The 23786-nt window shown below is 37.3% G+C and overlaps 1 protein-coding gene across 4 annotated transcripts in view; it reads left to right on the plus strand.

Annotated features, from left to right (window-relative positions):
* agbl4 (AGBL carboxypeptidase 4) overlaps positions 1 to 23786 on the plus strand; it is a 461529-nt gene that overhangs the window by 351122 nt on the left and 86621 nt on the right. For all 4 annotated transcript variants that reach the window (XM_028027774.1, XM_028027772.1, XM_028027773.1 and 1 more), the window contains one exon: positions 3538 to 3577. In XM_028027774.1, coding sequence (XP_027883575.1) covers positions 3538 to 3577 — 40 coding nt within the window. The remainder of the gene's footprint in view (positions 1 to 3537; positions 3578 to 23786) is intronic.

Consider the following 23786-nt stretch of genomic DNA (forward strand, 5'->3'; position numbering starts at 1 on the left):
TCCAGGCAGTGAAAGACAGTCGAGCTTAAATGGTTTCAGGGTTGTCATTCACATAGCAGCTGAGGTTCTTTGTATTTTCAGTAATCTGTTGCTGTGTATGTTCAGGGAAGTGAAGCTGGGCTGACTTCACCCAGTATGGGATTCCTCTGCTCTCAGCTATGTTCGATAAAGATTAATTCAATCCTATTTTCTGCCCTGAAATGCTTTTTCCTAATATTATTCTGTCTGAGTCAGTTTCTTCCTTCTTTCCTCTCTCTGTGTGAGCGAGTGTCTTCCTCCATAGGAACACTAAGCACCTTATCCATTTTGGGACTAACAAAAGCAGCAGGAAGAGAAAGTGGTGGTAATGTGTTGTAATTCTCTATCACAGATTCATTATCTGTGTTTAGGCGGTCCCAAAATGAACTCCGCTCTCACTTTTCATTTGCTGGTTTAAGCGCAGTGCCACTGTTCAAGTCCCTGTGTGTGATGGCAAGTCTGTGAGAAAAGAAGTGTTAAAAAGTAAGGTAGTGTCTTGGAGAATGTTTAAGTTTTATTATGTGCAAGTGTGTTTACTATTTATTACACTAAACCTGTGCTGATAAAAATTAGAAGTTGGTGTGCAACGTTTTATTGCTGAAATCCTCCAGAGGAATGTATGGCAACGTCTCAGTGATTGTCTAATCAAACTAATCTAATAAGGTTTCAACAGGTCACATCAGCTTTCCCCTCTAATTTGCCATTTTCTCCTTACATTAGTCTACCTCAAAGCTTTTTGCTTAGCTGAAACAAAAACTGAATTTTGGCTTTATTTACATTATTAAAAAAGTTTTTGATTCAATTTGTGTTGGAGGAACGTTCATCTTTATGTGACGTTACAAACTCACATAGAGATGAGTTTGCTATTTGACTTTAATAGAGGCTCTATGTAAATGCATGATAACTGATGACTATATTACGGTATTTAAAATTAACATGACAAATGTTTAAATGTTTAAAGAGGAATACTTGGGTTATTAAATTATTTGAGTCTTGTATATCCCTCTATTTATATTACCCAAAGTAATAACTAGTATAAGGCTGTTTTTTATTGTAGTTGTGTTATATCAGACTGAAAACTTTAGAAAATTCTAACCTTACTGTGTTATTTTATTAAGTTGGTTAAAAAATCCGTATTACAAGTCAGGAAATATTTTTTCTTTTCCAAAATTATTGTTTTCCCAATTTGTTGAAAAACGTCAAATAGATGTAACTGAAGCATTTTTCAGTATTCAGCATTAAATTCATGCTTTACTTTTTAAGTAAGTAACTGATGGATATGGTTGAGGATCTCTCATGGTGGGGATTCAATACAATCCAAGAACTCATTTATTGTGCTTAAATCACACTTTTTATTTACATAAGTGCCACAATTTCAATGAAGAAATCATTCACCAAACACAACCTGCTTCACTATTTTATCTTAGTCATTCTGAGTTACCTACTTAGTCACTTGTATATCTGTCTTATTTCTCAATTTTCAAACCCACTCTTCAAGATTATGTATAATCCATACATTTCAAAACATGCAGACTTTAATGTTCAGTTTTTTGTAAACCTTTGCCTAACTAATCACGTCAGTATGTTTATGTCAATCTTTACATTATCTTAGTTCTGTGGTCATACACACAGCAGGAAGAAATACCTTTTTAATAAAAGAAGAAGCATGGAGAATGGCCATCTGCCTTGCACCATAGGGAGATTTAAAAAGGATTTTCCTGAGAAGATATAGCATGTTTCTGCTATGAACAAACACATTATTAATTACAGGTGATTCTTTTTTTGGTGTAGTACCAACACCTGCTCTGTATTTATGTAGAAGGTTGGTGGGTTAAAGATATGTGGGTATAAATCTGTGTGAGCAGAGTGCATGATCCCTGTTTGAGTCTCGTGTTGTCACAGTGACCTCTGCTGCTACGTTGTCACCAACCTCAGCATCCTTACCCCTTTAATAACCTGCAGTCTGACACTGGTTTCTGTTCCCACATACCTAGTAGCCCATTTAGGATGAATGTTTTACAATTATTTTAGAATTGTTTTTTCTGTATTTTCTTTTTGTGACAGGTTGACAGCTCATTTTGCAGAGGAAGAAGAATGAGGCTCAGTTTAGTCTGTCCCTAGTTCAGAGTTCTGTGTAGTGTTTGTTTTTTAGTCTGGTCTTAATTTTAGTTTAGCCTTTTTTCCTGCCCCTCGATAGGGACAGATTTGAGGGGTATGTGACTTGCTGTGACTAATAGATTCTCCCTGTCGAGCTGGAAATCTGTGCAGCTCCTCCAGAGTTATCCCGGGCCTCTTGGTTGCTTGTCTGATTAGAGAGTTGTTCCATGCTCTTTTCTTTTTTTGGCTGACAGTCGTCTATAAGCTGTCTTAAGCTTGGGATATTTTATAACCTCACTCTCCTTTAAACTTCTGCATAGCTTCATCCCTGTCTGCCTGCTTTTCTGATTGGTCTACATGATGCTGCTGCTTGTTCAGTAATGTACTCCAACAAACCCCTGACGCCTTCACATGGCTCCATGTATACTCAAATGAAATCACAAATAGAATCCATTTACTGATGAGGTGACCTTTCAATGTATTTTCTTTAAGACTATGAGAGAAACGGCAGCTGAACAAAGTCACACTATGTGTTAGCTATAGGCTAACTAATAGCTAACTAAAGCAAGTGTCTAGCAGCTTCATGAGAGGATTTTTCTCTACAATGCAGAGCTGTCTTCAAGGAGAAAAGCCTCCAAGTGTGCTGCTGAACATCTCTTTGCTCTCTCCTCCAAAATGGTCAGAATGGGGCTTGAATGTTAATGGCGTCCATTGTTGTAAATGTTGCAGCTGACTTTGACCCACCCGCACTGTGTCACACACTCACTGTCACACTCCTTATACATAAGCACAGACCCTTCATCCTCTCCTTGGATGTGAAGATCTTCTTGGCTCAGAGAGTGGTAGATGAGGAACTCTGAGGTGTTGATTACTTACAGTGCTCAGCAGTCAAGTATCTGTCTACGATCTGCTATTGTATATCCATGTGGGCTTGCAGCAGATTAACAAGGGGAGCCAAAACCTAACACTTCCTCCAGACTCCTTACCTGCAGGAGAGATCAAGTGTAAAATTGGACACTTTATTGAAACACAACACCATACGTACAGATGCTCAACACAGAAACACAGTAATGGGCAAAGAGTCCTTTCAAACCAAGGCTTATCTTAACGGTTCTACCATTTTCTTAAGAGGGTATTTAGAGTTTGATAGTTTCTCCTACAGTTTTTTTCTTCTCTTTGATATTAAGATTCATTTTCAGTGACCACAATTTTGCTAAAATGACCTGCACTCTATGAATAAATTTGTACACATTAAGTCCATGTTTTACTATTAAGCAGATGCTAGTTTTATTCAAAGGTGTAAATCAATTTCATACATGTGAGATAAATCAATATACTTCTGCAATACTAAAATATTAGAATTGATGAAGGTATTGATTACCGTTTTGTGACATTTATCTTGCCTTTTCTTTTTTCTTCCAGCAACAAAGACGTCTGGACCTGCTAACCATCACCAATTCTGGTAAGTCCCTGGGATTTTGTTTCCCTGGCTTCATTCTCACCTGCAATCGACCCAACAGAGCAACACCTCGATGCAGAAATAAACATAATTTGCTATGATCTCCCCCCCCCCAAAAAGCTCAATATCAGCCAATGCTCAGAATCATAAGTTGTTTTTTTTCCTGCTCTAAAACTTGGTTTGATATTGATTTGAAATGATGAAACGTGCCAGCAAAACTGTGAGACCCACTTTGAGGTGTTAAAAGGAAGAACATGCTGTTTTCTGGGTGCCGTCTGCACATATCTGCACAGTTGGACGGAGGAGTAAGAGCAGAGACAGCTTTGCTTGTGCTGTGAAAAGCCTTGCAGCAGGACCACTGCTGAGTTGATGCCTCCTGATCTGGTTTTTGAGCCTGTTTTAAGGGGGCTGTCTGTGGCTGTGATGTGGTAAATGTCAGAAGATCGCGGATTTTTAAAGTCGCAATGTGCACTGCATACATTTTTTGAAAAAAAAAAAAAATCTTGCAGTATTTTTCCACTGTCTGTGTTTTTGTGGTCTTTGTGGGTGGCATATTTAAAGCCTGACTACTGTTAATGTACAAGAAATCATTATCATGAACCTTTATGTCTAAAAACTGGGTTTAAAGGATGGATGACCCTTTAATATTGTCAAACTCTGTATTTTAAAAGTTTTGAATGGGGCGGGACATAGACCTGCCTCAATAAGCAATAAATCGATTCATCGCGTGATAAATTAAAATAAACTCAATCATTTCCTTTTGCATAATTTATGGTTTTTCTCTTTTCTTTCTTTCTAAAGAAATCTGGATGACAAAAATCTTCAGTCTGGTGTTTTGGTCTCAACTAGATTTTGAATAACAATTTTGCTCAGAGAGACTTCATAATTTGTTTTAGTTATTATTTCAATTGTTTTGTTTATTTATTATGGACATTTAAAATGTCTTCCAATTCCAGCATTAAATTTTCAAAAGAATTAAAAGTTTATTGATCTGTTAGAGTGTGTTCTTGCATTATTATTATGTGGAAGTAGGGCAGGTGCCATAATCTACAGAAGCTGTTAGTCCTTGTCGCAGCTGTCCGTAGTTTAATTCTCAATCTTGGGACCTTTGCTGCTCGTCTTCCTCATTTCTCTCTCATTTCCTGCCTCACGACAGTCAATACAGGCCACTTCTGCCACAAAATACTTAAAAATATATCAGAATTTTATTAGAAACTTATAGGAACACAAACTTTTAATACTTGTCAGGCTTTGCCTGGACTGATACTTGTGTTGAAATATATTTTTTTCTCACTTAACCTTCGCTTTTATCATCTTCACAGTCAATATATACAAATATGGCGATCTGATTTAAGCCACGTATTTGCATTGCCTTCTTTGTGTCAATATTTAATCAACAGACACACAGCCTAAATCTCTCCTTAAACACCTGCTCGGTTTCTGTCACACCTTTAAGGAACCAGGTTCTGTAAAAGTAAAATAAAAATAGTTCTGTGTTACATGGCTTCCTTCTGAACTCACTTATGTCAAGGGATTATGTTAAGTTGTGAATTAAAGATGCTTTTACATCCAAATGTACAAATTTCCATTACTCTGAAATTCGTTGACATGCCTTCACAAAAATACCAGAGGTTTTGACGATTTGTTGAACATGCCCTGTTCTCAGTTTGCTTTTTACATAAATCACTCCTGCTCCACTATGTATTTATCTTGAGTGATGATGAGCAGTACATGTTACTATGACAACTTCAAACAGTATTTGCATGAAGATAAGAAAAATGTTGCAATTATAACCATATTTTTCCCTGTACTTTAACAGATCTCGTTATGACTCAGCACACAAGCCTGTTGTTTTTGTTTTGTGCAAAGTAGTTTGAACTGTGTCCAATGTGCAGCTCAGAAACACATCATGCAGTCAGCCATGTATATGGTGCTTTAAGTTTGACTGAAAGTGGGAACATGTCACAAAGTAGCTGCTCAGTTAGAAATTGTTGCCAGCTTCTTAGAGAGGCAGCTGTGTGAGAGAGGGATCCACTGAGATGGAGAGCGAGGAGAAGTGGGGAGAAACAGATGGCAACGGCGAGGAAGATACCGAGACCCATATGTCTAAAGTATCTGGATGATCTAATATGCTTTGATTAGAATAATGCGTATGTGAGGCTCATGGAGACCCAGTTAATTTAGCATGTTTACGTTGCAGCTGTTCCTCAGGTCCAGGGCAGAGGCAACACTCAGCTGTGGCCTTGACTGTTTGACAGAGGGCAACAAGGAATTTGGGAAAGTTTCTCAATGTTTTATTTGTGACTGAAAGTAATTTTGACTTGATTCTGATCGAGAATCTGTGGAGGAAGCCAAAGATTAGGGTGATGGCACTTTTAACCCTAAACATTTTGAGCTCATCACTTATATAAATCATGAAAACTCCAGTGGAAATATGTAAAAATCTGTTCAGTAACAATAAGTTTTTATAGGATTTCTCTCTGTAAAAAACAAAAATCTCTGTAAGAAAAAAATCGAAATTGGTACTTTTATGAAGGTTTACATTTTTATTATCTTTGAAATTCCTGTGTTATTTTTGGTTAGAATCAAACTTGTTTTGTTGAAAGATAATTTCAAATCTCCCCCCAAAAAATCCTTGAAAAATAATAATTTTCGGCTTAAGTGCAATGTTTACTATTTTGAGCTTGTCGTACCTCAAAAGATTGTGAGTCATATCAGAAGTGGTTCAGATCAAAGCCTTTTCCAGCCAGGCCGTGTCTAAATCCGCTCCGCACTTTAAAAGAACCTGAATCTTTTTATATGGATCGATGGAGCTGATAACCTCCTCTGAAAGGGCACGCCATACTGCGTACGGCCAGATGGCCAATCTTTGGAGTTTTGGTAGTTCAGAAAGTTTTAATATCTGAGATGTAGTTGTCCTGGCACAGTTTCTCATATATGAGTCACTGATCCTGCAGAAATAAGTGAGTCACACTGATCTATCTACCTCACAATGAAATATTTTCTACCTGTCTGGGTGAAAAATTACAGCTGTTGTAATATTTTTGCAATTTATTTTTAAAGTGACTGTTTTTTGGACACGTTTATTGGAACTGGAAGTTTGAATTGTACAATTTATAACAATGTCTAAGTTTAATTTTTCTCAACAATTTAGTCTTATTTGTGTTTTATACTCTATTTATCTGATAATGTTATTCAAGCCTTAATGTGACTTTGATCGAGAACCTCTTGATTTTATAATAGGAAAGAAAATATGCAACGTTATAACTTCTAATTTTCAAATCAATGAAAAATTTTCTTTCATTTGAGTGAAACAAATGCTGAGTGTACACATCCATATTTTATATTGGTACAAGTTGCAGTTTTACAGATGTGTACAGTGAATCTCTGGCTGAAATCCCTGATAATATGAGACTTCCTTTATACACACATGTAACTGCTTATTTTAACAGTTTGAACTCCAAATACAGCGTAATACACACGGTGGAAAGTTATTTCACACTAGCTTAGGAGCTAACATCCGAGGTGATATGGATCTTCAGTCTTGGGTGGGTACAGCCAGTCACTGCCAAGGAAAACAAATGGTGCTCCTGGATTGGCTGGTTTGTAAATTCCAGCTGATGATGTGTCAAGTAGCATTGCATTTGTGAATAGCTACATTTTGTGTGAATTACATACTACAGAAAAAGCTGCAAATACTGAATTAAATGAAAATTCTCAGATCTGTCACCACAAACAATTACTTTGATGTCCAATTTGCTACATTTTCCAACTGGACCAAAAATATTGTTCAACTATTGCTTATGAAAGTTGAACCTAACCAACTGGGAAAAAAACAACAACTCAACGATGGTTTAAAAAAGAAAAGAGGAAAATTTCATCATTGTAATGATGAAAATTTGTAACACATTATGTGATAAATTGATCCCGTGTTGGGCTGCGGATCCAGCCAGAATGTACTTCCTGCTTTTTTGCAGACACAACCAGAATAACCTGCAGAATTTTAAATGACTAATTTATAATCCTTATTAATCGTGACTTTAATAACCTTTTAACCTGTGTGCTGTGGCACCGACTCTTCACAAAAATTTGTCACGAATTTTACTTCAATAAGAACATAGATTAATTATTTCTTACCAACTATAGCATAGCTTATTATTATGTTATTATTAACAGAATAAGTTAGTATTTTTAGTCTCTCTATTTTTTAGTCTCTCAATCCACAAATTACAAGTCTTTCTGAGTATGAGTGAAACTTCTGCATCAAAGCATTTCCACGTCAAATTTAAATGAATGAATCCAGTTCATCTTTTTGAAGTTCTAACTTTTTATTTCAGTTCAGTGTTTGTGGCAAATACTTACAACCTATGAAAATACATTTCCACAATACAGAGCTAACTAACAACAAACTTCTTTTCAGATACAATGGTTTAGGTTAGTACAGTGGCATGATTGTGCTCATCTTAGCTTTGTACTTTTTTGAAGCACGCTTCATGAGTTGACACCTGCCATCAAAGAAAAGCAACTCCAGTTAAGCTGAAATAAAGTTAAACTGTAGTACCAGCTCGATTATATTATTTAGGAAAACGTGTAACGTTTAGTGAAGTCGCAAAGGGTCACACACAAGAAGTATACAAAATGTTTTTAGATCATACGTGCTCCTTGACACAGTGAAGGCAGTCACCAGTAATTCAAGGAAATGACTTGTTTAACATTTCAAAATGTTCAACATGTTCTTCATGTAGAAAAAAACTCCTGTGTTCTCCATACGTAACAGTGTCATTAGACAGAATAAATATTGTTCAAAGGAAACTTGAATGAGTTGTGACAAAATCAGAATTTTAAATGCGTTATTTGACCCAAATCAATTCAGGACCAGAGAAAGAACACTGCATCCACAGTGAAAGAAGGTGGTGGAGCTTCACGCTCTGTCATTACTTTTCTGGTGACGAGACGCAGGTTTTTGTCAAAGTGGATAAAATTATGAATAGTTTGATGTGCAGGTGCAATATATTGCACCTGCTTCAATGCAGGAGTAATATATTACAAATTTAAGGAACAGATTGGCTTTTCTTTCATTTCTGCTGTATAATGGAGTCATGAATGCTACACCTTGCTCTCACATCCTTGATAGTTTTAAATGACAAATGCCCAACATGTTTGCATGCAATCACTGAATTTGCTTTCCTTTGTCTTTAATGCCTGACTTTGTTTGAAAGGCTTTGAAATGTTGGCATTGCAGCACTGCCATCATTCAAGGCTCAGTCTTCACCCTCCACACAGGATGAAATAGCTTTCTGAATATTTCTTTGTTAGAATCTCCTTTCTTTGGCTGCTGTGGAGCTCGGTGTGTGGGTGTGTGTGCTGCGTAAATGATTGCAGGCCATTTTTCAGCCTGTTGTTGTGCGGCCTTGAAGAGAGGTCTATTATATCCTTAACTTGGCAGACATATTTCATCCTGACCTGCTTTATTACTATTCATTGCAGGTGAACGGACATGCTTACGCACACACTGGGAACACAGTAAAGCTTATTATGTTCCTGTATGAAAACCAGGTGATTGCCTTAAGAAGAGTGACTCTGATAGGGAGACACAGACAGGACAGCCTCTCTCTCTCTACCTACAGATTAAGGAGTTCTCGCTCCTTCGCTTCCTTTCTTCTCATCATCCCCACACCTGTCTTTCTCTCTCTGTATGATGCTTCGTTGTGCTTGATTGGCTCAGCAGCATTCTCGTTAGCCGCCGTTATTTATTAATGATCTTATTTAATCACATTGCTGTTGTTGTGTGTTAGCAGAAAAATGCTGGATTTTTTTTCCCCCTCTGTACTCGATCCATCGTTACCTTTTCACCATCTTTTCATCACTGCATGGGCAGCAGTTGGAATCACAGGGTGTGAACAAACTAATAGGCTCTAGTGGCTTTATAACGCACTGTGTCCGAGAGGGAAAATCTGATTTGATGAGGATTCTGCCCCTGCTGTTCTGTTGGTCTCTGTTTCTAATGGTGTTCATTAGCTACTCTAAAGAATGAGTCACCCTTAAACATCTATTCGCACAGGATATAGCTGTAGAAAACTGAAATAAAACTAACTTACAGAAGGAAAGAAGTCACTGAAAAGCATTAGGTGGCTAACTTTATGTATATGTTCAAATAAAACCAGCATTTTATGTACATAGTATTGGTACCCTCTTTTTTTGTCTAAATCTGCTTAACTTTTCCTGTTTATTTGTTATGATTACCGAAATGCCAAAATAAAGAGGGAGAAAGATATTTTCAGATGTTTTCTTATTTCCTTTCAAATCAAAATTTCAATCATAACTTTTTCACAATAGTTTGAACTTTGTTCTATCCATTCCATCCATCCATCCATTTTCTGTTCACCCTTGTCCCTAATGGGGTCGGGAGGGTTGCTGGTGCCTATCTCCAGCTACGTTCCGGGCGAGAGGGGGGTACACCCCGGACAGGTCGCCAGTCTGTCGCAGGGCAACACAGAGACGTACAGGACAAACAACCATGCACACACACACTCACACCTAGGGAGAATTTAGAGAAACCAATTGACCTGACAGTCATGTTTTTGGACTGTGGGAGGAAGCCGGAGTACCCGGAGAGAACCCACGCATGCACAGGGAGAACATGCAAACTCCATGCAGAAAGACCCCGGCCGGGAATCGAACCCAGGACCTTCTTGCTGCAAGGCAACAGTGCTACCAACTGCGCCACTGTGCAGCCCACTTTGTTCTATCTTTCTTTTTTTTTTTTTTTTTTTAAAAAAAGTTAAATTTAAGGGACAGCTTGTTTGCTCTCACCTTTCCATCTCTACCCACAAATTTTCTGTTGGATTAAGATCAGAGTTTTTTTGATGGGCACTCAAAAACATTGACTTTGTTATCCGTTGTAACTAATTTGGTGAAATGCTTTGTATTACTAATCTGTAACTGCCTCCTTATATTTTGACATACCATTTCTTAGTATTTGTTGTATTTCTCAGTATTTCTTAGGCTTGCATGTTCCTTTAGCCTGGTAAAATCCCCTTATTCTAAACTTGGCACAGAACGTCTGGATCCTCGGCTTTTGAGAAATGATTAGTTGCTGGAGGCGTGGCAGAAGTTTTAAGTGATTGGATCTGATTTTACCCAGTGGCAGACATTTGGCTATGATATATGTAATGCAGCAGCTGCATGAAGCATGCAGTATAAACTTCCACATGGGGAGTTAGACCACGCCATCTTTGCCAGCAATAAGATGTCTTATGCTTTCCTCTTGCTACAACTTTAATTATTCAATATTTTGAAGCGTGGCCAATATGGAATGAATGGCTTCATTCACTTCCTCCACTGCCATTGTCTACAACCACATACATAAGTAGGCAGACTACAATTCTTTAACAGCGCAGAAAATCGACATCATTGTTCACAACTCCTCCTTCTGCTCACTGATTGGTCCAGTTGAAATTCTGCTGGAGAAATTCAGCTCAATAGGAGAAATCCTAGACTGGTTTCGAGAGATAAAGGAACCAGACTTGTGTGTCCATCTGATAATGCAGAGGTATTAGCTCATCTGCTTTGACAAGCATATGACCTAATATTGACCCATCCTTTTCAGCTTTAACAGCTTCAACTCCTCTGGGAGGTTTAGGAAGGTTTTATGCAATTTTTAACTATATTTCAGAAGCTCATCAGACACTGATCTTAGATGAGAAGTCTCTGCTCTAGTTTATCCTGAGCGGGACCACCCAGTCCATGTCTTCCAGGTCTTCACTCATCTATGTCTTTTTGGGCCTTTCTTTCTGTACTGTTGCACACTGATGTTGGAACCAGATGGAGAGTTAATCCAAATACACTGGGAGTAAGAACTTCTCCAAAATGTTTTTCTTTGCTGAAAAATTCAGACCTTCCTTCACTCAAACTAAGGATGAGAACTGAAAAACAGCAAGGCAACGTAACCACCTCTCCAATGAATGTAATACTTGACACAAATCTATCAAGTAATTGCTTCAGCAATTTTCTGTATCAGTTGAGTAGTTGTTGGCTCCCTGCACACTATGCTTCAACATCTGCAGTTACTGTTGTTCCCAGTTGGTCACAATTTGAGATAGTATAGCTAAAAGTTGAATGTGGGATAGTTAGTTGTGTAGAAATTTCCCAAATAGTCCTATTTCAATACCACGTTGGAATTCACTCATCTCCTGAATGAACAAAGTCTTTTACAAATATTTATAAGCAACCTTTGTGTGCTGCGACATGTGAATTCATTGATTTGGATAGGTTAGCATATACATTTGGCAACATAGTGTATGTCGCCAAAAAGGCATGTTTCCTTTTATGTATGGCTAGCAAATGACAAGACCCTGTTGATCTGTTTAATTAATAGCCAGTTTCATTGGTTGAAAAGCTAACTGGAGCATGAAAACTCTCTGTAAAGTGTTAATATTCTCCACACATGCCATAGGACTAATACTTGCAAACACTGATAAAAAGCCACAAAAAAACACACACACACTGCATCTCTACCCTCCCTCCTTCTCATTTCACACAAAGTTGCACACACACTCCCACACGCAGACCCACTCAAACCTCACTCGGCCCTCTTTAATTGGACACTTGAGCAGCGCACGACTGCATCTGGCTCCTGTTGAACACAGCCTGACATTTCAGACTGCTGACCTTTCCAGCCTCGCCACAGCTAAATAATGATTAGTCCTGGCAACTGTTCCACCGCAGCACCATACATGTACAAATAACGCACGCTCACAGGTGCAAACTGCACAAAGCAAAACAACAGCAGCACCTGCACTGGAGCCTTTGTCTTTTCACAGTGAGAAAATGGGGTGCAGACATTGATTTGAGAGGTCATTGTCATTCTTTCGGTTTATCGGTTAGATTGTCCTTTTCCATATCTGCTGTGAGCACCCAATAATGTGTTGTTCTAAATTAACTCTGCTTGCCTCTGTTTAGTTTCACTTTCCCCCTTTATGCACCCTTAGCATACAGTGGAGAAAAAAAAAAGGTCAATCATATTCATGAGATCTGCGCCAATTGGAGAGGATGGTTGTGTCTTGAGTGTGTGTGTAGGCGGGCGTGGGCGTGTGTGTGTGTCTACACACTAGCCTTCTTACTTTTGGGTATAGGCGCAGAAGCATGCAGTGCATGTGTTTAAAGCTATGAAGTAGCATGGAGATAATAGGCAGTCCTCAGATCTCCTGCAGTCTTTTTTTCTGCCTTTCATTCAGTCTTTGTATCTCCTTTCCCCTGCTGATTCCATCAGATCAGAATAGAAATATTCCTCATTAAAGCTTTTCTCTTTTAAAGATGTGTTTTGTGTTTAATGCATGTTTTCCTCAAGGGAAAACCCATCGCTGAGGTCAGAAGCCACATTCTGACCTATATTTGAATTTGAGATAAATAGACTAAACATATTTTAATGTAGTAATATTCTAACTTGAGTTAAAAGAACTTTCTTAGACTATTATAGTTCTCACAATGAGGGCTTACATCTGCTGCAGTACATAAATGCGCTAATTGAAATGCATGTCTTCCTACTGGATGTTCAGACACCAGCTGCTTGTCTTTAGGACAGAAAAAGGCTAAGGAGGAACGTTGTAAATGTCCAAAATGTTCATGGTTGATTGCCACAGCATCACAACACATCTTTGAGCCAATTTGAGATTGTTAAAATCTGTTTAAATTTAGAAGCAGCATATTGTAGCACATGAACTCTAAAGCAAAACATGGATAAAACCTTCAAAACACTTACTGATTAACCACAAAAACTTAAATATGAAGTTCTTCTTTTACTTAATTTGCCACTTGGTAAAAATAAAAAAAGATGTTTGACTGGCACTGGTTGACCACATCTTTAGTAAAACTCAAAAACAATATCTCTTTAAACAGTTCAGCTATATATGTTTGATAATGTTGAATAATTCTGGTTTTCTACATAGAAAAGGTTCTGTATAGTAGTATAATAATGAAGGACTGCTCTAAATATTGCCTTAACTTTTCTGTTACAGCTGTTGTGTCACAATTCTACAAACTAATTTTCCTATCAAAAACAAAACAAAAAAATGTACGTAAAAGATTGTGTAGTGTGGCCCCAGATTTGTTTTATAATTGATTCAATTTTGTTAAAATTGCTGTTAGTTTATTGTAGGCAAGTTGTTAAAGACAGCAGTACAGTGGAGTGATAAAAGCTCTCACTTAGCTGAGCCACCATTTTTTTTCTACCCCTGAGTGCGAACATTTAACATAGAAAATATTAATGAACATTTCTTAATAACGAACATTGCAAGTGATTTAATTTTAGTGATTTTGCTCAGGATGCGCTCAGTGTTGTCATGCTGAGAACTAGACTTGACGCCCTAAAAATCTCAAAATACACTCTTACAATTAAATTGAACAGGAATAAAAGTCTGATCCAGATTATGCTTTCACTGGAATATGAGATACAATAGGGGGTTTCATACCAGGTTAGCTCTTAAAATTTATCAGATTGCCAGGAGGGGCAACAGTTAATAAAAAACACACTATTAGGAATATAAGGAGCTGTAAAAAATGGTTGGGGCTCAGCTTAGTTGTCTTGTTATTGTCAGCTAAATCAACCCCCTGAAGCTAAAAACAAATCTAACCCATTTTTGCCACTATAGTGAAAATAAAGCACCTCTTTTATTTTCATTTGTTTTAAGTGCAGAGATAATTTTATTTCCTTGTATCCCGACTTCATCTTTCTCTTTGATGTCTCATCATCACTTTCACTTTTACATTTTGCAGGATGTCTGCTTGAAAACAGCATAGTTGTTGGTTACTTTGAACTAAATTACCCTGACATGTAAACATTGCTAATGCATTGTTTTATACAATTTCTCCACCAATATCTTTCTATCACTCTTAGATAAAATTCTCAGCCAAACAAAAACATTCATCTATTACATCTATACATCTGTACATCTATGTCTGTGTTTGTAGTAGTTATAGTAGCACCATTGCTTTTCATAGGATGTATATTTCTATGTCTGTGCTAATTGCATTGAGGTTTGTGTCATTGCTTCTGCAGGAGCTGCTTGTATTAACTTCTGAAACCTTATGAAATACAGATCCATCAAGTCGGTGTCATTATTAACTTTACTTTGATAGAAAAAGATGTCTGTGTCAGTGCATTAATCTTTGTTTCTTCTTCCTGCAGATAGATGGAAAGTTATCCCCTTGTGCGTTAGAGGCTTTTTTTTTGGTGTCTAGACTTTAATCAGCTGATCTTTATCAGCCAGACCAATTCCCCTTTGAGTTTAGATAAAATGGGGGGAAAAAACCATACATTTATTCATTAAGCTTTCATTTCCTATTCATTTACACATCTTTTTGTAAAAACACATTTTAAAGTTAAGAAAAGCAAAGATCTTGATGGAGAAGTTGCAGTTTTATTGCACTTTTTACCCACCCTTGCTATATAATGTGGAGTTTCCCATTTATACTGGTCATTATTTTGTGACTAGTTTGAAATCTCTTTTCTTATATATAATTTTGCTTCCAAATGCATTTCTATTTCTGACCTGTAATTCATTAATAGCATTCTTAATGTTTCTTTTCTTGCCTTCCTGGCCCAAGCAGTCATTAATGTTTGGGGCAGATATGATGTCACACTGTGTGAGAGAGCAGTCAATGTGAAACAAAAGGTCTTATAATGGAAAACAATAACTAAATAGTTAAGAAGTTTAGATTTTAAAATATAGTTTATTTAAATATATTTTTAAAATAAAATATATTTATTTTATTTAATATTTAATACTTAATTAACTTGCATATGGCCTTCAACTAACTAGAAAAATATCAGATATTTAACTTCTGATCAGGCGGCTCCCAATTGAAGATGATCAACCTAACATTTGTCATTTTTTGATCATTAGCCAATTTCCAGGTACATTTCTATAATAATAATTTATCAGGACACTGTTGTGTTGATTTGAGTGATTTGTAACTTCAAAATGTTTTGTTTGTTCAAAATTTAAAATGTTCATAAATATATATTTAAAGTAATTTACAAAAACAAAACTCCATGTCATCCACCACCCAAAGATTTATCTTCAACAAAAAACAGGAGACAGGAGACGTGTAAACATTGTGTATTTTCTTAAATACACAATGTTTACACAGCACAACATACAAAATTGTGATAGTTTCACACTATAAAAGTTGAAAGAACGATTCCTGCAGACACCAAGTATTGTTGAGTTGTGTGTCCCTCCATTATCCTGTGCTGAACATAAACGGTCTCTCATAGCTAACTATAATTTCAACCTACAGAAACGAAAGAAGTAGAAGGTGAAAGAGACAAAAAGGAAAAGACTTAGGTGGTTCCAAAAAAATTGGTTGCGGTAAATCACCACACCCTGATCAGATCCTGAATAAAACAGCAAAACATTGGTTCCTCCTCTTCTCCAACATCACAGCTGGCTGGAGGAGAACCAGCACCTCATCCAGCAAAGACCCAAACCCAAAAGCCAAAATCTTCTTGTACTTCTTTGGGCCATAAATAAAACTTCAGTAGAATAGCTCTGGCTAATCTGTACCCTGAACTGCAATCGCAGATTGTAGAACCCTCCAAAATTAAAAAATGATTCCAAACACTGTTTTAGTTGATTCAGATTTTTTGATGTTGTCCACCTGCTGGTTCACAGAACTTAGCTGAGGGATAATTTCTGAATGGTCGTTATAGATGCTGTCTTGTTTCCCTTTTGTACACATGTAGAGATGTGGATAGCTATTACGGCAAGAATGAAAGTATTTATATGAAAAATAGCTATCAGCCTTTTGTGTAAATGAACAGCTGTGAAAACAACACTTCCCATTACTTGCACTAATTATATCCTTTCTTGGTAAATTTGCATATTTTATCTCCCTCCTCCTCATTATAGGGAGCCATGCTTCCATTTTGATGTAGTAAAAAAAAAACATAAAAAAAATATAAAAGATGGATAGATGGGAGGGTGAGGGTGGGGGCAGAGGATGGGAGATGGGTGCGCGCTGCCCGCCTCATATTGAGTATTTTCCAGTTGATTCTGTTGAAGCTTTCTCAACAGCGTAGCTAAATAAGCAGCAGCATGCTAATGAATGGAGAACGAGTGTGATAATTTACCAAAGAATGGAGGACTGTGAGAGATAGGAGTCAGAGAGGAGAGGGGGAGGACGGGGCGGGGGTGTTAGAGGCAACAGACTGCTGAAAATATTTATTTTCAAACAATTATTTAACACCTGTCACCCGTCTATATGCCTGATGGTTCTTTTCTGTCAAGCCTATATTCATAATACTTAAAGTAAATATTCCCTGTGTTGCAAATGTGGTAATTTCACGGACTGTACACACAGCCGGCCATGTGTTTCATGCTTTTCCATGCATAAAAGGGAGAGAGAGAGGCAGAGAGCGTTTAACTGAGAGGACACTGAAATGACAATATACTTTAGAGGCGCAGACTGTTCGTCCTCCTTCTAAAAGGACGATGTGATGGAGGCAGTAAACAGTCTGTGTGCCGGCTGTGGGCTCTGAGATTATTTCTTTGTCACCAGCAGAGCCACCAGTGTTGCTAAGCACTGCTGTGGAGAAAATCCTCCAAGAGAGGACTGATTGGATTTTTGTTCCAGGGAGCCTTTTGTGTTAGCAGCATAGGGACTAGATAATAGAGGTTGATGCCACTTGGTCTCTGTGTTACGGCTGAGGATTGAGTTTTTTTTGGACTCTTGAATGTGTGTGTGTAGAGGTACAATGTCAGTCCTAACAGCTACTGGATCAATATTTGCAGTCTTTTGCATCATCTTAGCTCTGGAGCCCCTAGGATGCTAATTATCACAACATTTGGGCACTTGGCTAACAAACTTTTTTCTGTGAAGGAAAACTTAGTAGCCTACAAACTTTAAGGAAAATGTGTCAATTTTCTGAAGAAAAGAAATGCTTCAGATTTGGGAGGTTTTTTCTTCTCTTCATAATTAGATTTGAGTATCTGCAGTTAAACACAGAATCTACCTGACCTGAAGTTTTTCATTCTATGTTCCTCAATCACTATTAGATCTGTGTACATATCCTCAACTATTCAAAAGAAAATTAATAATCATCAGAATATTAATGAATCTAACTGACTTTCTGTGGGCAGTCAGGTCAGACTTTATCTTCAACAAATTAATAGCAGACAGAAAACAACCTCCACAGCCTCTGTTTTAGTCCCTTCAATCCTGGAAATTCTTCAGCACGCCATGTCCTCTTGCTGTCTTGTTTGTGTCTGAATGACTTTGTACTGACCTCTGTTGGAGACAAAGGAATGATACAGATGTATATGTTTTTTACTGTCCAGTCATTCCTTGTGTTTGAATTTTGGCTGTTTTTGGAAACATTTTTTACCAGACATGTTTCTGTGGCAGAGAAAAGGAGGCACAGTTGTAAAGCTTTGTGCCTCGGGCCTTACATATGCTGCAGCTGACATAACAATGATGCACAATACACCAAAGGAGATGCATGGCTTGTGACACACTATGCATTCAATTCATACCCTTTACACTACAGCATATTGTGTCACATTCAAGTTGAAAACTTAAGTGTGTCTCAGAGAAATTGTGAATGAAAGGCCAACATAAAGTAGTTGTTTTCAAAAGCTGGTATTAGAGGGAAAATGACTAATTACTTTATTTTTTCCTAATCAAGCTTTGGACAATGTGCAGTGTATTTCTTTTTTGACCCCCTTACTGTGATACCTCTAAATAATATTCAGTGCAACTTAGTTGTTTCAGAAATCAGCTAAATAGTAAATAGTCCACTTGTGTGTAAATGATCTCAGGATGAATTCTGTTTTTTTTTTTTTTCAGAGAGCAGAGAGATCAGAAACAAACATGTGGAGAAGTTTAAATCACTGTTAGGTTAACAATAACCCAACCAGTGAGCACCTCATTAAATTCAGATCATTTTATAATTTCAAAATGAACAGATTATGGCAATAGCTGTAAACCTGCGAAGAAATAAGTGTCCACCTAAACCAATAGACAAGCAGAAATCAGAAAAGTATTCAGATGCCTGCAGTAACTCTGTAGATATCCACAGCTCAGATGAGAAATATGTTTACAGGAGCACTATTAGTCATCCACAACTGTGTTTTATGAGAGAATTGCAAGAAGAAAGCAATTGTTGTGGAAAAAGCTAAAAAAAAAAAAAAAGACAAACTTGTACTTTCCCACATGCCATGCTGGGCCCTCAGCAAAAGACATTGGTCTGTAATGATGAGTTCAAGACTAAAGTTTGTATGGGTATGGATACACTTTGTATTTGAGAAAAAAGTTATCAATTCATTTAGACTTAAGAGAGGAACCAAATTTTGGACTGGAAAATAAACTTTTAAAACAAATGTTGGCGATGGATTTGCTTTTCTTAGATACAGAAGTCGCAACAGATTCACTCTGTATAAGTGAATCTGTACAGGTGAATCAATCTTCACCTCCTCCAAGTCTACCGTTAGATGAAGCAGTGATTCTGTGAAGGGATTTGAGATCAGAGACCTTGTCTGTCCTTGACTTCAGTTTGTGTGTGTTCCTGCTTGCATGGTGGTCAAATACGGGCCATTAGTTGTCAAATCACATTGCCCCTCAGTGTGCCCCCGCCCCTTATCATCCAACCCCCACCCAGCTTAGCCCACACAGATCTCCAATCACCCCAGTGAGAAGCAAAAGCAAGCTGCTGGTTGGCGCCGATTTTATCCTCTATTATCTGTCAGATGCTGCACACCTTTGAGCTTGGCTACCCCTCTGGATGACGCGCGTGTTGTGGTCGCCGGTCCAATCCCAGCGGCTCCCTGCTGTCAGCAATGGCAGCGGAAAAGAGAAGGTCTCTGGCTGCTGGCATCTCTGTCTGACAGCCTCCTTGGAGGAAGAAGTAAGAGAAAAAAGGAAAAGGTAGCAAAAAAAATGGCATTAAGACGAACAGCATCCTAACACACCAAAGCTGCCCACGATACATGTGCTGCAGCTCACCTGGCTTCCAGATAAGTGAAGATTAGAGAAGAGACAGTGGGAAAGATTTTACAAAATTCTTTCTAAAACTTGGTGGCAGCTTTGATAGTTTCCGAACTTCTCGTGATTTGTTTGACATTTTTGTTGCAAACATAGAAAGGAAAAAGATGGATGTTTTTTTACCACAAAGAAGCCGTTTTTTTTATACAGGTTTAATTCTTGTCTGTATCCTGTGGTCGATTGTTGACTGCATAAATAACAGTTTTGCAAGTTTTCTATCTAGTTAGCAGAGAATAACAGTCTGGTGACAGTGGTGGGATCAATACAGGTCTGTAGCAGGAGGTAAAGCGGCCCTAATGAACTGAATTGATTGGTGCTGAAATATGATCAGTATTTCTCTGGTGGTCATTATGTCCCTTATGAAGAAGATCAATGCCTCTGGAGTGAATCACTAAGTATCCACAGCATGGCAGAGGGGCCACTGCTGATGCTCTTCTAAATACATATTGAAGGATTTATTCACTGAGTCTGTGCCTCTGTTTCAGTTAAAGGTTTGTTTTCTGTGCTCGTGTGAGGCAGTGGTGTTCATTTCATGGACTATCACTTTTTAAATTGGTGAATGCTTTCTTCATGGCTGATTAGGAAATCTTGAACACCTAATTAAGAGGCATAATAAGCAAAAGTCTGGGATGCCTTTGAATAAGGCTGAAAAATGGACGGTAAACAGTAGTGATGGATTCTGAAAGTGAACTCATCATGTTGAAACCAGACAAGCACGTCTTCATGTCGCAGCAAACTCAGAGGATCCGTCGGGAAAGTTCTCCCTGCACGATTTTTCATTCCTGTCGTTAAATGATGGTTTTGTCTCACTGCTGGTTCTGTTTGCAACCTGCCTGGCTGAGAGCCTGTCATGCCAACAATCCTCACGCACCCACCTGTACCAGCATCTGTCCGGTCTGCAGACTGGAACAGGTGCTTTCTCTCCATGAGCTCTCTCACATTGTACACTTCATGCTCACTTTCAAGCACTGTACTCAGAACTGAGACTTTATCTTACACTTCATTTGTCTGTTTTTTTGTCTCTCATGCGACGCATACAGGCGTTGTTAACTTCAGCTGTGCTTCCATCTGTCCGTCTGTCTGCGGGAACCCTTTATGATTCCAGTCACAAGGCTGCAATGATGACGTGTGTCTAATTTCATCATCGGCATCATTACTGCTATTATCCCATGTCTCCCTTTAATGCAGGCTAATGGATGACCAATAAAGATAGATGAGCCTGGCAGTGTGGAGCTAATAGACAGGACATGATGTCTGGCTTCTGTCCTGACTCGAGCTTTCAGCCGATCAACTTCCTCACGCAGATAAGGCTGCTCAATTTTTATCTTTAGTTGCTGCTCGCGTTTTAATGAATAGCTTTATCATCGGCTAATTAGCATGCCAATATTTTAGAACAAAATAAGAGTGGATTCTTTTTTTGTGCATGACTAATTATTGAAAACGGAGCATTTGGGGTTTAGTAAATGAACAGCAGCTGGGAATTTAATTCACGTAATGGAGAATAACAAACACACAACACAAAAAGAGCACACAGCATCTGACATTTTGAGTGTCTTTCATTTTGGCAGGGAATGGAATTTCCATTTGATGAAAATCTTCTAAATAACCGAATGCGGGAAGTATTAATTGCTCAAAAATTAAGCCACTCTATGACAGCTTGTGTGTTATAAGATATTTGAACCTATGGATATTTAATAAATAAATAAATATATATGTATGTATATATATATATATATATATATATATATATATATATATATATATATATATATATATATATTATATATATATATCAATTAAAATTGAACAAAACCTTTCAAAGAAAAATTTGTGAAATATAAGTAAATAGATTGACAAGGTATATCTTGGACACTTTTGATGGCTAATATACTCAAGTATATATGTGGCACATTTTGTTTTCCCTGTTTTGGTTGGACATTTTGGTTGGTGTGCTCCTGAGTGTTGAAGTGAGAGTGAACTTCATGGTATCTAATCGACTATTTAATTCCTTCGTGAAGAAAACTGAATCAGCTTGTGAGCTTGTTAAGGGGACTTAATTGTTAAGGGGACTTAAGATTTTAAATAATTTAAAATCAGTGATTCCACTGTATGTAAAATAGTAAACAAGTGGAGGAGGACATTCAAAACTGCCACCATGCCCAGAACTCTCACCAAATAAATTCACCCTGAAAGCAAATTCACTCAGTAAGATGGTAAAGAAACCTCCTCAAGGGTCATCTTCCTAGAACTTACAGCAGCCTCTTGCCCCTTTACTGTTGCAGTTTACATTGTCATTTCCTCTGTGGGGTTAACAGTGTTTGTCTTTTTTTCCTTATTCCAAAATGTTTACATTTACATTATATTTTTTATCATCTTATTGTTGAATATGCTGCATAACTCACATGACTCGGTCCGTTTAGATTGAGAAAGGGTGAAATTTCAGATTTCACCCTTTCTACCCTTGATTCAGCGTGTGAATATGTGTGTGAATGTGTGAATGACTGAATGCAGTGTAAAGTGATTTGAGGTCCTTTGGACTTGATAAAAATAAAGCGCTATACAAGTACAAGCTATTTACTATTTGATGTAGCCTTTGTAATTTTGTTGTACTTGCAGGAAGTCTTGCTTCTATAGAAGGACAGTAAAGGCATTTTATTATTTTGTATTCATAAACAAGCTCCCTAATTTCTGCAAAATTGTATTTCTCTCAAAGAGAAATTCATAATTTCATGTTTCTTCAGGTTATTTTCTTACAGTTCTAGATGTTGGGTAAAAACATCAACTCTATAAATATGAAAAATACAAAAAATAAATATATACTGTATATACCTTCTGTGATTGTAACTGAATGTGTTCAGTTATAAAACTTCAACTAAACGACCACTGCTCAAAACAACCTAAATTGCAAAAATAAATAAGACATTTAGAGTAATTAAATCAACATTTTCGTTTTGTTTTTGAAACTCTCTTGTATATCTGACTCTTGGACCTGTTACACAGCACAGTGAACAAACATTATGACGAAGTTGGCATTTGAAACTGGAATAATCATAACTAAATAAATGCCTGAAACCACAAAACACATATCAGAGAAAGGCAGAAAAAAACCTCTATATTGTTCTGCATCAGTTGCTTTTCAATTACAGCAGCCGAAGCAGAACGAAATTGTTAGTGTCATTTATCGACTGTGGTGCCCTCTATTAGAGTAACAACTGAGAGAAATCCATCCTGTTGTAGAAACCACCTGGCTGTCTTACAATAACAAAGAGTTCATTTCTGTCAGCTGTCTTTAAGTGTTTTGCGTGTGATACAAGGGACAGATGAGGAGCAGGAACCACATGAATGAACACAGGGACCAATCACATCTAACTGGGCAGGTAATCATCCTGGGAACTTTTCTCACTGAAGTTCCATTACATGGTTCCCTTAGAAGACAAACTGAGAGGTAATTGGTGTCCAGATAGATTATTTTTAATGACTCCTGAGTTTGAAATGTCCTCTCTGATCACTAAAATTATTTGATGTTTTTAGAGAGGACATTTTATCAAAATTTCAGCTGGTTTCGTACATTGTTCCACAATTGGTTCTAAATCATGGGGTTTCTACGCTGTTTGAAAAAGCTTGGAATTATATTTGAGCATTTTTATGTCCATAACGAAAATGAGCAAAAGTTAATTATAGGGTAATGTTTGTATTTCCAAAAATTATTGCTCGTTCTATTATCTAAAAAATTCAAATGTGCATTTTTAAACACATTTAAGTTTAACCCACATGAGTTCATTAATCATTGTGCTGAAAACCTGCAGACAAATGCAGTTATATAAAAATAAAAAGAGTCATTTTATTTTATTGTTCCAGTCTGATTGGACATACCTGCAGTTCTTAAACAGGGTCCACTTTAGTTGGGAAACAAAACATGAAAACGTTTGTGACTTTTTACTATCTGTATTTGATAAAAAAATAAATAAATAAATAAATAAATAAAGTTTGGTTCTAATTTTTCTTTAAATGGTTTATAATTATGTGACTCTAAGCAAAATGAAGCAGAAAAACAGCCCCAAATTAAAGGCCAACTTGGAATCTGAGTAACCATCGGCCGTTCACCATTACCTAGGTGTTAACAAGATAATAAAAAAATAACACACAAAAAACCATATTATGTCAAAGAAGG

This window comes from Xiphophorus couchianus, chromosome 9 (genome assembly GCF_001444195.1).
Source record: "Xiphophorus couchianus chromosome 9, X_couchianus-1.0, whole genome shotgun sequence".
Lineage (NCBI taxonomy): Eukaryota > Metazoa > Chordata > Actinopteri > Cyprinodontiformes > Poeciliidae > Xiphophorus > Xiphophorus couchianus.